At 34.9% G+C, this 16,301-nt stretch overlaps 1 protein-coding gene across 2 annotated transcripts in view; it reads left to right on the top strand.

The window, feature by feature from the left end:
* The window catches only part of LOC101887974 (rhophilin-2-A), a 239,869-nt gene extending 226,604 nt beyond the window's left edge, over positions 1-13,265 (top strand). For both annotated transcript variants that reach the window (XM_059122070.1, XM_059122071.1), the window contains 6 exons: positions 4,193-4,337; positions 6,167-6,444; positions 9,846-9,969; positions 10,037-10,353; positions 10,425-10,577; positions 13,043-13,265. In XM_059122070.1, coding sequence (XP_058978053.1) covers positions 4,193-4,337; positions 6,167-6,444; positions 9,846-9,969; positions 10,037-10,353; positions 10,425-10,577; positions 13,043-13,243 — 1,218 coding nt within the window. In that variant the 3' untranslated portion in view covers positions 13,244-13,265. The remainder of the gene's footprint in view (positions 1-4,192; positions 4,338-6,166; positions 6,445-9,845; positions 9,970-10,036; positions 10,354-10,424; positions 10,578-13,042) is intronic.
* Positions 13,266-16,301: the final 3,036 nt, after the last annotated feature.

Below are 16,301 nucleotides of genomic sequence, written 5' to 3' on the forward strand. Positions count from 1 at the left end.
TACATCTTTTGTTTCATTTTTTTCCATTTTTGTCATATTTTTTTTTATCGCTTTGCGATTTTTTCAATTTAACTTACAATTTTGAATTTTAAATTTTCTAAATTTTTACACCCCCCAACACTACGTTTTGAGGTTATTATATGTATGTCGCAATTTGATCTTCACGAAATTTTGCATAGGGTGGGTCGGAATTGAAGCCGAAGCCGTTCTTAGGATGTGCATTTAGAGGTTTAAATGGCTAAAAAAAATTAAAATTTTCTAATTTTGTAGTCGTTATATAGGCCACAATTGAAAACTAATCGACACGGAATTTCGCATCGGAAGAAAGTTGAGGACAGAGAAGAAGTCTGGCATTTTGGATGACCATTAGATTATAGTTAGCTGTAAAATGGACCACAACTTTCGTTTGCAATTGTTTTGAATACTTCACAATACTACGGAGAGCGTAAATATTGGCCAAATTCTCCGGGTCAAAAACCTAAGGGTAACCTCTGGGCAGGGCTCTTTGGCATTATTTCAAAAACGAAATCTTGCAAAATGGATTTGAATATAAAGGGACTTCGAACATATTGTAGTGTTGTAGGGTATCAAATGGTCAGCCCCGCACGACTATAGCGTTTGCTTACTTGTTTTTTTTTTTTTTTTTTTTTTTTTTTGGGAAGGGTTTTTTTGAAGTTCATTGCTTCTTTTCGGAGAGGCAAAATGCGATTTGAAGAAAAACAAAATATACACATGCATACATATGTTTAGATATATGTGCACACCCATGGCATGGTGTAAAATATGGCATGTTCATTGCAAAGGTGTCTATGAAAGCCGCTTTTTTAATTAACGTTTTGGTTAAGGCATCAGCAAATGATGTGACAGATTTCTAACGCCTTAAAAAAGAAGAAAGGAAGCGATGGGGTACTTTGATGCCTAGTGTTTCTCCAGAGCATTGAGGAGTCATATTTTGGTGTTGTGTGCAAAGTTTGTTGCTTAAGTCTTCTGTTTGTAAAGAGATGTATCTATTGTATGGTGCTTGTAGCTTAAGTCTTTTGTTTTATATGTCATGTTAGATAGCATATGGGCATTTCTTGAGTGGAAATTTATATATATATATATATATATATATATATATATATATATATATATATATATATATATATATATATATATATATATATATATATATATACTTGCCAAAAGCATAACAAATGTCTTCCTTAATGATTGAAGGACTGTCAGAACGGTAGCAACCTTTTGCAGAGGGATAGGAATTTTATATAAGGGGTATATTAACAACTTTTTTTGAAGTTGCTCCGGAAACTACCCAGACCGTATTTTTAACGAAACAACATATTTTTATAAAATATATTTTTTAAATGTTTGCTTTGAGAACGGAAGATGTTTTTAAAAGTTATTTCAACGGATTGTGGAATTTCTCAAGAAAGTCTAAGAACTCCAATTTTTTAGGAAAATTTTCTTCAATTATTATGAACCTTTAAAAAATTATTTAAAAGATCGTAGATTTAATGAATTGAGCTACATATTTAAGAGTCGGGAAAAATTTGTATTATAGATTGGGCCAAACGTTTGTATCACCTCGAAATGTTGGTTCTACACCCATAATGTTATATCGCGATCTCTCCAAGCTGAGTCGATCTAGTTATGTGCGTTCGTTCGCCAGCCCGTCTGTCTTTTTTTTTATATGCCACAATTATGACCCGATCCTCAAAAATTTTGTACGAAGTTGGGGTCAGAATAGAAGCTTATTATTGTTGGAGATGATCGCAACATATTCAATTTTCAATTTTGCAGTCCCCCTACATATGACATTTATAAACCGATCGAAAGACCATGTTGTATCAGGGTAGAGTTTAGAACAGGACAAAAGCTTAATTTGGGTCATCGAAAAATATTTAGGGGGCAAATTAACCATAACTTTTCTGTGAAAAATACCAAAATATGCATTCAACCGCGAATATCTTTGATGCTGAAAAAGAATTAGGAATTTTAGGCCTACCTATATCTTGACGGTTTTGGTTCATTCTTGATAAATTGCTTTTAGGTCTACAAAAACTTTACCGCACATGGTAATAAATGGCCACCTATAGCCTTAGCTTACATGTTATAATTGTGGATTTGTATACCCTCAGGGATATCGGTACACAGTGTACAGGGTGAGATAAAAAACTACAACAAAGTCAAACGCAAAAATTTTTACGTCTTTTTTAAATATCATCAAATTTTAGAATAAGTTTAGATTTGTTCGAATTGGTCACCTTTTTCACGAATTATGGCCTTCAAACGGCCAATGAAACCGTCACACGCTGCCCGAATGTTGCTCTGCGGTTTTTTGTCCCATTGCCGGCGAAGCGCTTGCTTGAGGTGATCGATACTTTGGTATTTTTTGGTGGCAACCTTGCTTTCCCAAATTCCTCCAGACACAATAGTCCAACGGATTGGTATCCGGAGATTTTGGTGGCCATTGTGCGCTGGAAATGAGAATATAACCATTCTTGGGTGGCGCGTGTTGAGTGCGATGGTGCTGAGTCCTGTTGGAATGTCCGAGGTCTGCGGCCAAAATAGCCAAACACCCCAGAATATTTTCGCGATAACATTCGGCATTTATTCTGATGCCACTGTCGATTAATACGAGCGGAGAGTGTCCATCAGCTGTTATGGTGGCCCACAACATCACCATGGCCGGCGCTTGAGTTCTGGTGGCCAACCGAAGGTGCACATTTTCATCTTACCTCTTTGGCAAGTTAACACGATCATTTTGTTTGCTTACAAACTGCTGGAAAACGAATGTTTTCTCATCGGGAACGGAGAAAACCAAATTCGGCAGTTCACCACTTTCGGCCAAGCGAAGCAAATCTTTAGCTCTTTTGAGTCTATTTTCTTTTTGTTGCGGTATAAGTTCTTGCTTTGGCTTTGCCCCGAGCTAAATTTTTCAATATTGCGATATGTTCAGCTCACAAGCCATTTTTCGGCCACTGCGACGCGGGGTCGATCAAGTCGCTTCTTTACATTCCAAACCATTTCTGCTGATGTTGCTTTTTTTTATTTTCGTCCACTCCACAAATGTATTCACATTTAAATGCTGGAGTGCCGATAGCCACTTGTGGTTTTCTCGACAAATATAAAGAAATCTCACTATCACGCTTGAATTCCATCACGAATAAATTTTTTTCTGGAAAATTCTCACCAAAATGCTTTCGAACGCTTGTAAGCAATATAATTAGCTGTCACTGGAATAATTTTAACAGCGGTCGGACAAGTGGCTTAGAAATGACAGCAGTCTGAATTTGGTTGAAGTTTTTTCATCTCACCCTGTATTTATTAGTATTCGATGGAGTGGAAAACTTTGATCGACGGTATCTGGTATCACACAGAAATTTCAAAGTTTTTCAAAAATTATTATTAAATTAAATTATTAAATTAAATATAAATTATAATAATAATAATAATAATAATAATAATAATAATTATAATAATAATAATAATAATAATAATAATAATAATAATAATAATAATAATAATAATAATAATAATAATAAATTATTAAATTAAATTAAATTATTATTAAATCAGGTAGTTTAAAAACATAAAACGTGTCCAAATATATTTAAATAAATGAACATTGGCTGAGGCTTAACATCTGTTGACAAAAACCGACAGGTATTTTTAAACTAATTTTTTTTCAGCAGTTGGGCCCCTGCGAACTTATTTCTGCGTATGTCCCTGACAATGGAAATCATTGAGAAAATACCTTTTAAAATCCATGAAAAAAATTTTTTGAAGATTTTTTTAAATCAATTATTTTTTAAAGAATTATTTTTCTAAGAAAAATTTTTGTTCATTTTATATAGAAGTCTATGTCTTTAGTCTTGATATTCCGTGAATAAAAATCCTATAAAACATCCTTGTTAGTCCTTAAAAATCCGAATTCGTTCATATTAGTTTGCTTATGGTCTTTATATAGCTTTTTTACCAGGTTCAACTATATAGCCGAATTCTGGTCTTTTTGGAAATGATTTTTCCCCCCCAATTTGCCACAGTCATCAAAACCAAGTTCGTTGCTTAAGTCTTTTGTTTGAAAAAATTAGGAACATTTTTTTTCCCATTTTATTTTTATAACATAAATCTTTTTTTATTTCCGATTTTATTGATTTTTATTTTATTTTTTTCTCTTCCATTCTCACAGCTCTTCAAAGATTTAGCTGGCGAAGCAGCACAATTAACACAAGAGTACAATGAAATGCACAAAAATATTCAATTGAACGACACACACACATATTTGCCCGAATGTTGGGCTGGTCTGGTGCCACTCAAAGCCGAATATTATAAAGGTGAGTAGACCAAAAGAAAACAAAAAAAAAAAAAATAATAAAACAAGCAAAAACAACAGCAACATAATAATTGAAAATTATGACAATAATGTTAAGCCGGCATGATCATGCTTTGTTCCTAATTATAATTTGGTGTGCAAAAAAAAAAAAAAACACAAAACTGAAGAATGGCTATAGAAACAACTTTGAAATCTTCTTTTGTTGTTTTTATACCCTACATACAAGGTGGTCAGGGTATTATGTCTTTGTGCATTTGTTTGTAACAGGCAAAAGGAAACGAGATAGACCCATAGTTCATTTTGATGATCTGCATAGAATCACATTCTGAGTCGATTTATGCATGTCAGTCCGTCCGTCTGTCCATGTATTTTTTTAAAAAAAAGTACAGTTCGCATTTATTGTCCTATCCACATGAAATTTTGCACAAAGCATTTGTTTGGCCTAAGGACAAACCCTATTGAAATTGGAAATAATCGGTCAAAATTTAGATATAGCTCCCATATGTATCTTCGTCCGATTTGCCTTTTATTGTGCACCAAACGTGTAATATCAGTCCGAATTGTATGGAATTTTGCATATACACCCAAATTAGGCCTGAAAATATGTATGCCAAATTTTATCGAAATCGGTTCAGATATAGCTATAGCTCCCATATATATTGTTCATCCGATTTGTTATTTTTGTCCACCGCCGCCGTAATATGCACTATGGAACAACAATATTTGGGGAAATATATCAAATACAGCTCAGAAATACATTTGCTAAATTTTATCGAGATCGGTTCAGATTTTGGATATAGCTCCCATATATAACTTCGTCCGATTTACCTTTGATTGTGCACCAAACGTCTAATATTTGCCCAAATTGGATGAAATTTGGCACTTACGACCGAATTGAGTCTAGAAGTTAGTATGTCAAATTTGGTTAAGATCGGTTCAGATATAGCTATAGCTCCCATATATACTGTTCATCCGATTTGTTATATTTGTTACCCACAACCGTAGTATGCACTCCGTAACAACGATATTCAGGGAAATATATCAAATACAGCTCAGATATATCTTTGCCAAATTTTATCGAGATCGGTTCCGATTTGGATATAGCTCCCATATATATTTTTATCCGATTTCAAATTAATTGTGCACCAAATGGGCATTACAAGTCCGAATTTAAAAGATACAAATGCTTCGGCATATTTAGTCCTTTGAACTTTAAATTATAATTAGCCAAGTGGTGTAGGGTATCATAAAGTCGGTCCCGCCCGACTTTAAGACTTTCTTTACTGTTTTTTTTTCACAACTCAGTTCCGATCATGAATGAATCAATGGGCCTACCCAGCCAGTGGCATCATTACTTGTTGGCCTTTTAAAGATTATCCTCATGGCGCATCAAGTTTTTTTTCTTTTTTGTATTTGTTTTTGTTTCTAGACGCTATGGGGGCTTTTTGTTTTTCCTTTCGCCACCACCGCTTCGTTCTGCGTGTGAACAATCAATAATGTATGCCACCAACGCCACCATTGATTTAAAAACAACAAAGCTTCTTGCAAACAAAAGAAATCTTCTTCATCTTCTACTGCAAGCTTCTTTTGTATGCATCTCCAATGAAACTGAAATGTGTGTTTTTTCTAAGCCGTGCCGGCTGGCAAAAATCTCAAAACCTAAACACGAATTATTAGAAAATATTATTATTTTTTATAGACCAGACCAGTGACGTCGTCTTCCTTATTGCTTCTAAGTTCACACAGCTCTTGGATAACTCATTCTCATCTGGTTTCTTTCTTTCTTCCCTTCCTTCTTTTTTTTTTTTGTTCGTCTTCCATTATTTACAGCTGTGTCTCATCACTACGAAGCCCGCAGCATAGATGCCAGCGCTGACAAAACTTCCCTGGGTACCAAAAAAAGTCAAGCCACCTCGAATGAATCGTTCATTGGCAATGCGCGGGAGGCAATGCGCATGGCAGCGGCCGCTGCTGCCGCCGCCGCTGCATCGGATGACAACGACGAGGAGTGCACCAGTTTGGCAGCATTAAAACGTGCCCATTTAAATGAAGCCTTGGCTAGTCATGAAGAAACCCAGCGTCTGCAGCGTATGTGTCGTTATTTAAAGGTGAGTCAAACATTCAGTCAGTCAGACAATTGTTGTTGCTGTTGGCATACAAATGGCAGAGTACAAAGTCGAAATGCTGAACAAAAGCAAAAAAAAATGATTAGCCTAAATAGGCAATTTTGTACTATTCAAAATTTTTGTGGGATAAGATGCGGGGGTGTGAAATTAACTTTGGGACAACACTCCATTCATAAATTTAAGTCATAGAAGGCATGTTACAGGCCTACCCCATAATGAGTACCGATTGAAGGTATTTTCTTCATAGAAGAACTGTAAAGCGTCGTCTATTCATGTAGGAGATCTGACATTCATAGAATAATCAGGTATTCATGCCAGAGAACATCTGTCAGGTCTTCTATAAATAGAAGCATAGTAGACCTGAAAGATGTCACATCCAAGAATGTATGATCTGATAGCTCGTGTGTTGGGATGGCTAGTGCGCATGAGCAGACTAGCTGGAGCGTATTCTTACCAACCAAAATGGTTCATATCGTTCCATTTCTTTTAGTTCCTCCACCACACAGTCCAAATATTTTTCAAGGAATTTCTTGTAAAAAAAAACTTTGATTTTTTTTTAATTTTTATGCCAAAGAATGTCTTTTGAAGCAAAATCGTTAATTTTTTAAGAATTGGTCCAAGTTCGAGGATTTTGTAGAAAAAATGTTTTCAAGGACACAAAAAAAAATGTTTAAAAAATTCACAAAGCTCCGGACCGAAGTCATGAGTTGACCTAGTCATAAATTTTTTAATATATTTTTTTAAGGATTTCCTAATTGATAGTCGTGGATTTTTAAATAAACGAAAGTCGTGGGGTTTTTAATAATTTTTTCATGAACCTCTTGGCGTTAATTTTTTAAATAAAAGAGAACCCCCGGCCAAAATCGTGATTTTTTTAATAGTTTTTTCCATGGAACTCACGGCCGAGAGCCTGAATTTTTTTAATAAAAAATTATATATATTTTTTAATAATTTTTTCATGGTTTGGTCGTGGATTTTTAAATAAAATTCGTTTTTTTTTTCATGGACCTCACGGCCGAGAGTCTGAATTTTTTTAATAAAAAATTATATCTATTTTTTTTTAATTTTTTGCATGGACCCAACGGCCGTAAGTCGTTGTTTTTTTTTTTTAATAAAATTCGTGGATTTTTAATAAAATTCGTGTTTATTTAAATTTTTTCATGGACCTCTTGGATTATTATAAATAATTTTTCATAAAGCCCCCGGTCAAAATCGCGATTTTTTTAATAATTTTTTCATAGACCTCCTGAGTCCGAATTTTTATTTAAAAAATTTTATTTAATTTTTTTTATAATTCTTGCAATGACCTCACGGCCGAAAATCGTCGATTTTTTAATAAAATTCGTGGATTTTTAATAGAATTCGTGGATTTTTAATAAAATTCGTGGATTTTTAAATTTTTTCCATGGGCCTCTTGGATTTTTAGAAATAATTTTTCATAAAACCCCCGGTCAATATCGTGATTTTTTTTAATAATTTTTTCATGGACCTCCTGACCGAGAGTCTGAATTTTTTATTAAAAAAAATATATTTTTTCATAGACCTCCTGGTCGAAAGTAGTGGAATTTTTCAAATAAGTTTTCAAGGGCCTCCTGAAATTTACCATAATATTAAAAACAAGTAAAAAAGCTCTAAGTTCGGCCGGGCCGAACTTTTAATACCCTCCACCATTTGGTACAAATTTGGCAATTTCCAAAAAATAAAACCCGTTAAAAATTCTGTTAAAATCTTAAAAATACCGAATGCTTATACGACGACGTGGGCCTGCATAGGCAACTTTTGTCATAAGTTATCACAATATTTAAATGCGAAACTTGAAGAAAAATCTGTTTATAATGTAGCTAAAATCGTCAAAATACCGAATATGGGGGGTACCGTTATATGGGGGCTATACGAAGACGTGGACCTGCACAGATAATTTTCTGGCATGGGCTGAAGTATCCATTACGAACTTCACATACGAAATTTGAAACAATCCCTGTAAATAACGTCGCTAAAATCATTAAAATACCGAATATCGGGGGGTACCGTTATATGGGGGCTATATGAAGACGTGGACCTACATGGCTCATTCTTTGACTTTGGATGAAGTATCCATTACGAACTTCAAATACCAAATTTGAAACGATTCCGGTAAACAATGTCGCTAAAATCATCAAAAAACCGAATATTGGGGGGTACCGTTATATGGGGGCTACAGGAAGACGTGGACCTGCACAGATAATTTTCTGTCTTAGGCTGTAGCATCCATTACAAACTTCAAATGCCAAATTTGTAACAATTCCGGTAAATTATGTCGCTAAAATCATCAAAAAAAACCGAATATCGGGAGGTACCGTTATATGGGGGCTATATGAAAACTTGGACCTACATAGCCCATTTACGAAGTTAACCTGCCCACTGGCAAAATAAACATATGTGCAAAATTTTATCCTTCTATCTCTCAATTCGTTCGAAATATAGCGTGATTACAACAGACAGGCAGACGGACAGACAGACAGACACATAGACAAACAGACGGACATGGCTAAATCGTCTTAGAATTTTACGCTGTATTTGGAGGAGTTACAAATGGAATGACAAAATGAATATACCCTCCATAGTATGGTGGAGGGTATAAAAAAATAGTTTTCTAAAAATATTTCCAACGACGCCCGCATATGAAAGTCGAAGTTCTTTCACCATTATAGGTCTTCTATTTGCAGAGGATCTTAGAGAGGTTCTTAAGATATATAAGACCAGGGAAAGGTATCCATTTATAGGAGACCTTTGCATGGTATTTTTATAGACATTTGAATAACTCCTCCTAAAAAAGCGAAATAATTATATGTAATGAAACAAAACAAGTTGTTATTATGCTGAAGGTGATGCTGGGCTTCCGATGGCAATGAGTGAGTGCATTGTTGTTCTGTCTGCCAGGCCATTTATGGCCACAGCATCATGACCATATTTATCATTAGTTGCTAAACGTTTTTTTTTTTTTTTTTTTGTAACTCTTGATACCACCAACTTACAAATTTCCAAGTGTTGCAATCATTTGCAATGTACACGGCAGTTGTTGTCTCTATGTCTCCTCCATTTGTTTTGCGTGGTCCACAAATTGTAAATATTCTGACACATCTAAGCCCAACTTACGAACCAAACCACGATGCATGCTGTGCAGCTGTCACAAATGTATCATCATTTCAAATAGAAGTTTGGGTGTTGTAACATCAAACAAATCTTGGCTAGGTGAAATACCAAATATGGAGCTACATCTTCCTTGACTTTGTTTGAAGAATTTATGCATGGCGGCATAATGGAGTGGGAGTTGCGATGATGCATCATTTAATTTTACATTAAAAATTCAAAAATTTAAATACATTTTTTGTTGATTTTTTTAGAATAAAACATCTTTAACACAAGTCATTAAGGAAGCCCAATACAAAACCCAAGATGAATTGGAAAAATTCAGCGTGGAAATGCCAGAAAATGAAATCGACGATTTGTTAGAAGTTCAAATTGAAGGTGGGTATCAAAAACAAATTTTGAAATATTTAAATAAAATTTATTGAAATTTCTCAATGTCTTCCAGCCTGCTCCAAATTCACGCTCTCCTTGACGGGTCCCGATTTTACATCGTACAAAGTTGAAGATCCCTTCAAGCGCCTGGGACCCATTGCCATTTTCTCTGCCCGACGTCATTGGACCGCCCCACGCTGTGTACGTCTGCAGAAGGGTTCGGCGATCTATCACGATGGCTCCCACTACCATTGCCACTGTCCATCGCCGGCTGATGGCCATGAAGTGGGCTGCAGTTTGTATAAGGAGGAAATCGAAAGTTTTGGTTTCCATGTACAGGGTGATGCTCCCGTAATGATTGCCCATGTGGAGATTAATTCACTGGCAGATGTAAGTTGGGGGGGTATAGTTTTAGAATCTAAGGAATGTATTTTAATGGTGCGCTCGTTTTCAACTTCCAGTTGGGTGGCATTAAGGAGGGTGATTTCATAGTCGAAATTGCCGGCATCGATGTCAAATGGTATCTACATCAACAAGTGGTGCGTCTAATACAATCATGTGGTTCTACATTGGAGCTGAAGGTGATAACACCCATGGATAGGAATTATTTGAAGGTAAGGCCAACCGCATCGACACAAATTAACAGATCTTCTCATCATATAGTCAAAAAAAATATATAAAAAAAAAAACAAAAAAACAAACAAAAATAAAAAGCAGCCAAGTTCGGTCGGGCCAAACTTTGAATACCCACCATTTTGAAGTAACTTGAACAATTTCACAAAAATTCCGTGGAGAAATACCTCTCAAATTAAGAGGGATATACGAAGGGTGTGATCCATCACACTTAATTTTTCTATTTTTTTTTTTTTTATTTTTTTAAATTTTTTTTTATTTTTATTTTTTTATTTTGTTTTTTTATTCCGAGCTTCAAATACAAAATTTTAAACAATTCCATTGAATAATGTCGCTATCATCAAAATACCGAAAAACGGGAGGTACCGTTATATGTGAGGTATACGAAGAAGTGGACCTGCTTATGCAATTTTCTGCCATAGGTTGTAGTATCCATTACGAACTTCAAATACGAAATTTGAAACAATTCCGGTGAAAATATCTCTTTTTAAAATTCTCAAAATAACGAATTACGGGAGATATCGTTAAGTGGTGGCTATACGAAGGCATGGATCTGCATAAGTAATTTTTTGTCATGGGTTATATATAGTATAGTAACATCTTCTAATACGAAATTTGAAGTATTTTCGGTACAAAATGTCGCTAAAATCACTAAAATACCGAATATTTGGCGGTACCGTTATATGAGGGTTATACGAAAACGTGGACCGACATGACTCATTTTCGAACATGACCCATCTACTGACTGTTGCAGACGGACAGATTGTCGGACTAAATCGACTTAGAATTTTACGCTGATCAAGAATATGAATACTTTGCTGGGTCTGACATGAGTACAGGATGAGATGAAATTTTTTTTTTTTAATTTTTAAATTATTTTATTTTTAAATTATTGAATAAAGGAAAAAATGTCGGAAATACCATCATAGAAGAAGTTTAGATTTGTTCGAATTGGTCACCGTTGGCTCGAATTATGGCCCTTAAACGGCCAATGAAACCGTCACACGCTGACCGAATGTTGCCCTTTCCCGGCAAAGCGCTTGCTTGACGGGTTCGACACATTGGTATTTTTTGCTGCCAACCTTTCCAAAATACTCCAGACACAATAGTCCAACGGATTGGGATCCGGAGATTTTGGTGGCCATTGTGCGCTGGAAATGAAGCGAGGAATTTCATTTTGTTAACATTCTTGGGTGACCCGTGCTGAGTGCGATGGTGCTGAGTCCTGTTGGAATGTCCAAGATCTGCGGCCAAAATGTTTGCGTGCCCAAGACTTTAATACACCCTCCAGGAAAAAATTTCGGAAATACCATCAAATTTTAGAAGAAGTTTAGATTTGTTCGAATTGGTCACCTTTGGCTCGAATTATGGGCTTCAAACGGCCAATGAAACAGTCACACGCTGTCCGAATGTTGCTATGCGATATTTTGGCCCATTCCCGGCGAAGCGCTTGCTTGAGGTGATCGACGCTTTGGTATTTTTTTAGTGCCAACCTTGTTATGGCGGCACACTATCACCATGGCCGGCTCTTGAGTTCTGGTGGCCAACCGAAGGTGCACATTTTCAGCTGACCGCTTTGGCAAGTAAACATGATCATTTTGTTTGTTTAAAAACTGTTGGACAACGAATGTTTTCTCATCGGAGACGGAGGAAACCAAATTCGGCAGTTCACCACTTTTGGCCAAGCGAAGCAACTCTTTAGCTCTTTTGAGTCTATTTTCTTTCTGTTGCACTTTTTGGAATTTCAATGGCTTTACTCCGAGCCCATTTTTCAATATTTGCCGAATGGAATATTGCGATATGTTCAGCTTACGAGCCATTTTTCGGCCACTGCGACGTTGGTTTTGATCAAGTCACTTTTTTACTTTTCGAACCTTTTCTGCTGATGTTGCTGTTTTCTGCCGTCTACTTCCTTGACATCGGGCTACGCTACCATTATCACGGTAACGAGCAATGGTACGAGACACAAAAGATTTATTCACATTTAAATGCTGGCTGGAGTGCTCTAACGATAGCCACTTGTGGTTTTCCGGACAAATATAAAGAAATCGCACCATCACGCTTAATTTCCATCACGAATAATTTTTTTCTGGGAAATTCTCACCAAAATGCTTTTGTACGCTTGTAAACAATATAATGAGCTGTCACTGGAATAATTTTAACAGCTGTCGGGCGAGTGGCTTAGAAATGACAGCAGTCTGAAGTTGATTACAGGTTTTTCATCTCACTCTGTATTTTTAAGAATTCAAAGAAAATATGTTTCTTTTGGGACAATCTACTTAAAAAATATTTTTAAAACCCCTGATGATTTGATATAGATTTTTTTTAATATCTGCAATTTTATTTTATTAGTTTTTTTTAAATTTTTAAATCCGCGATTATCCTTTAAAAATTGTCAAAATATATAAAAATTATTAATTTCTTTCTCATTTTCCTCCCTTCGCAGCCACTATCATCCAAGGGTTCAATTTCCACCTTGTCTGCGGCCAGCTCTTCCGGTGTCTCTTCAGGCTCTTCCAGTCCCACGGGAACAACTACCAAACCGAAAATACGTTGCAAGTCTACGTCTAAACCCCTGCTGGGTAGTATTTCATCGAGTTCATGGAATCCCTTTCGACGTACCCCCAGTCTAGCGAAAATATTTTAAATTTTAGGAGAAAAAAAAGAAATACAAATCAACAAATCAATTCAAGACATCAGTGGCCATTTTTTATGAAACAAAATAGAAACAAACAAAATAGAAGTGAAAACAAAAACATAATTAACAATATTCTATTATTAATTAAATTAATAATAAATCTTATTTAAAAAAAAAAACAAACAAATATCGTATATATAAAATTGTAGTATTAAGCTCAAAGGCACACAATTTCCAAACTATTTTTTTTTCAAAAACAAAAAAAAATGTGAACATTTTTCTTTTTTAATTTTGAATGATTTTTTTCTGGATTTGATAATGAGTAGAATTTTGTAAATGATAAAATTAAGACATTTAAAAATTTTATTCTATAACTTTTATGAAACTAACCTTAACATTGGAATGAATAAAACAACTATATATATTTAGCTTTTTATGAAGTTTTTAAAAAACATAACCCAAACCCTGAATGCCTGTTTGAAAAACGACCGTTTTTAAAATTTCTATTGAATTTTTATTGTAGTTAAAAATTGTTTTTTCTTTTATATATACATATGTATTTTTTTTTTAATTTTAAGCCATAACAATATTTATATATCTGTATATGAATGATGTCTAGCGGGACGAAGACGCAAAAATTAAGCTTACACACAACAACACAAATGTATATTTTTTATTATTGGATATATTTTATATATAAAAATTTTAAATATAAATAACTTCTATCTATACGTATGTGAAATAAAGAATTCTGTAAAATTATTAAGAGAAGACAACAAACAACCAACCCAATTTCAAATAAAAACTGTATATATTTTTTCAAAAATATTTTTTGAAGTTTTTATTGAAAATTAGCAGCGGGAAATGGAAACGTTTTTCTATGCACCAACAAATTGATCAGGGTTTACTATTAAGTAGTAGGAGAACGTGGAACATGTCCAGTGCGCCTAGAATTTTAGATTCTATGAAAAATGTCGTCTTACAAAATGTCATACCAGGCGCGCAGAAAGCATTGGAGCAAAGAATTTTTTACAATGAAGTTTATCGCTTTCCGCAGCTTCTTGGCGCCTATTATTGTCATTATTTTCTTATTTGCCCGTGGATAAATTTAAGAAAGTTCACATTTCGCTATTTCATTACTAGGGCGCACCAGGCGCCCTAATTTAATAATTTAATAATTTAAAATTACAGTTTTCACCCCCTTCAACTTCATTTCCATGGAACACGAAATTATGTAACTGACAAAGTACCAGGCTCTAAGGGCTCATTACTAGGGCGCACCAGGCGCACAGAAATCAAGGCTACCTTTTTTAAAATTACAGTTTTCACCTCCTTCAACTTCAGTTCTATGGAACACCTAAGGGCTCATTACTAGGGCGCACCAGGCGCACATAAATCAAGGCTATCATTTTTAAAATTACAGTTTTCACCTCCTTCAACTTCATTCCCATGGGGCATTAAAGGAATTAATTAACAAAGTACCAGGCTCTAAGGAATATAAGAAAATGAAAGAAAATAGGAAGAAATTAAAAATATTCTTGAGAGTTTTTCACTTTACACTACCTAATTTCTAGGCCGCACCAGGCGCACAGAAAGCCAGGCTAGTTTTTTTTGAAATAACAATTTTCACCTCCAACAACTTGTTAGCGCCTAATATTTTCATTACCAGGAGGCACAAAAAGGATGTAATTGAAAAAAAATGTCGGGCGCTAAGAAGTATCAGAACGTGAAAACGTTCATTTTCAAGCCACTACTTACTATTTTTCTGAGGGCCTGTTGCACACTAAAAATAAAATATCAGGCGGTGCGGAAAGAAAAAAAAATTGCAAAAACCGTTTATTTATTTTCTTTATGTGCGCCTAATACTTGCTTTATTTCTGTTAGCCTGGAATTTTGATCAGCAGACTCCAAAAATTTAATAAAATAAGCTGAATTTCATATATTTTAAATAACCTACTTTCTTTCTGTTCCCCTAGTATTTGGCGTTTCAAATTCCAAGGAAAACTCTATTTTTTTACAAAAGTATTTTATTATTATTTTCTATGCCCCTACTTTCGAATATCCAGCTGTAAAAATAATCAATTATTTCGACAAACGTACTACACATCATGTGCGCCTGATGCATCTGGAAATCTAGTCTAAGAAGTAGTAGTGGAAAGAAAATACGACATACGTATACACTATATCAGAATGGTGAATACTTAAATTTCTTTTGTAATTTTCTAACAGGTTCCCAGAATCAACAGCAAGTGAAAACTTACATTGCAACCCAGGCACCTCTTTCCTTGTGATAAGAATTAAGTATGTCAGGCTCTAATTTATTGTGTCAAAGGGATACTTACTTTATTCCTGTGCGCCTAGAATGTAATTTTACAGGCCATATGGAAAACTTTTCTCTGTGCGCCCAACATTTTGTAAGACTTTTAAAAAGAAGAATGTGATTAAATACAGTATTTTTACTTTCTGAGCACCTGGGATTTGAATAGAAAAACTTAAATTTATAAAATATTCGCAGAAATTAAAAAGAAGTGAGAGTGAGCTTCTAAAATAACGTAAAGCAGGATTTGTCTAAAAATTGGTATTTGTGAGTTATAATGGGTCCTAGTTCGTGTGGCGAAACATTGTGTTTATAGGTCCACGGTTTGGTATAGCCCCCATATAACGGTATCTCCCGATATTCGGTAATTTGATGATTTTTGCCACATTTTTTTCACGTATTTGTCTGAAAATTGGTATTTGTAGGTCATAATGGGTTCTAGTATTGTTGGAGAAACCTTGCATGTGTAGGTCCATGATTTGGTATAGTCTCCATATAACGGTACCCTCCGATATTCGGTATTTTGATGGTTTTTGCCACATTTCTTCTAATTTGTCCTTTACCCTAAGGTGGAGGGTATTAAAAGTTTGGCCCGGCCGAACTTAATGTTCTTTTACTTGTTTATTAAACAGTATGCCTCCATTCTTTCCGCTTGCCGGATGAACCTAAAAATTAAAAACGCATGCACAACTACAGTACATTTTGTGTTAGGATTTGAAATACCACAACTTAGAAGGATGGTTTGTGGTA

Source organism: Musca domestica, unplaced genomic scaffold (assembly GCF_030504385.1).
Source record: "Musca domestica strain aabys unplaced genomic scaffold, Musca_domestica.polishedcontigs.V.1.1 2, whole genome shotgun sequence".
Classification (NCBI taxonomy): Eukaryota; Metazoa; Arthropoda; class Insecta; order Diptera; family Muscidae; genus Musca; species Musca domestica.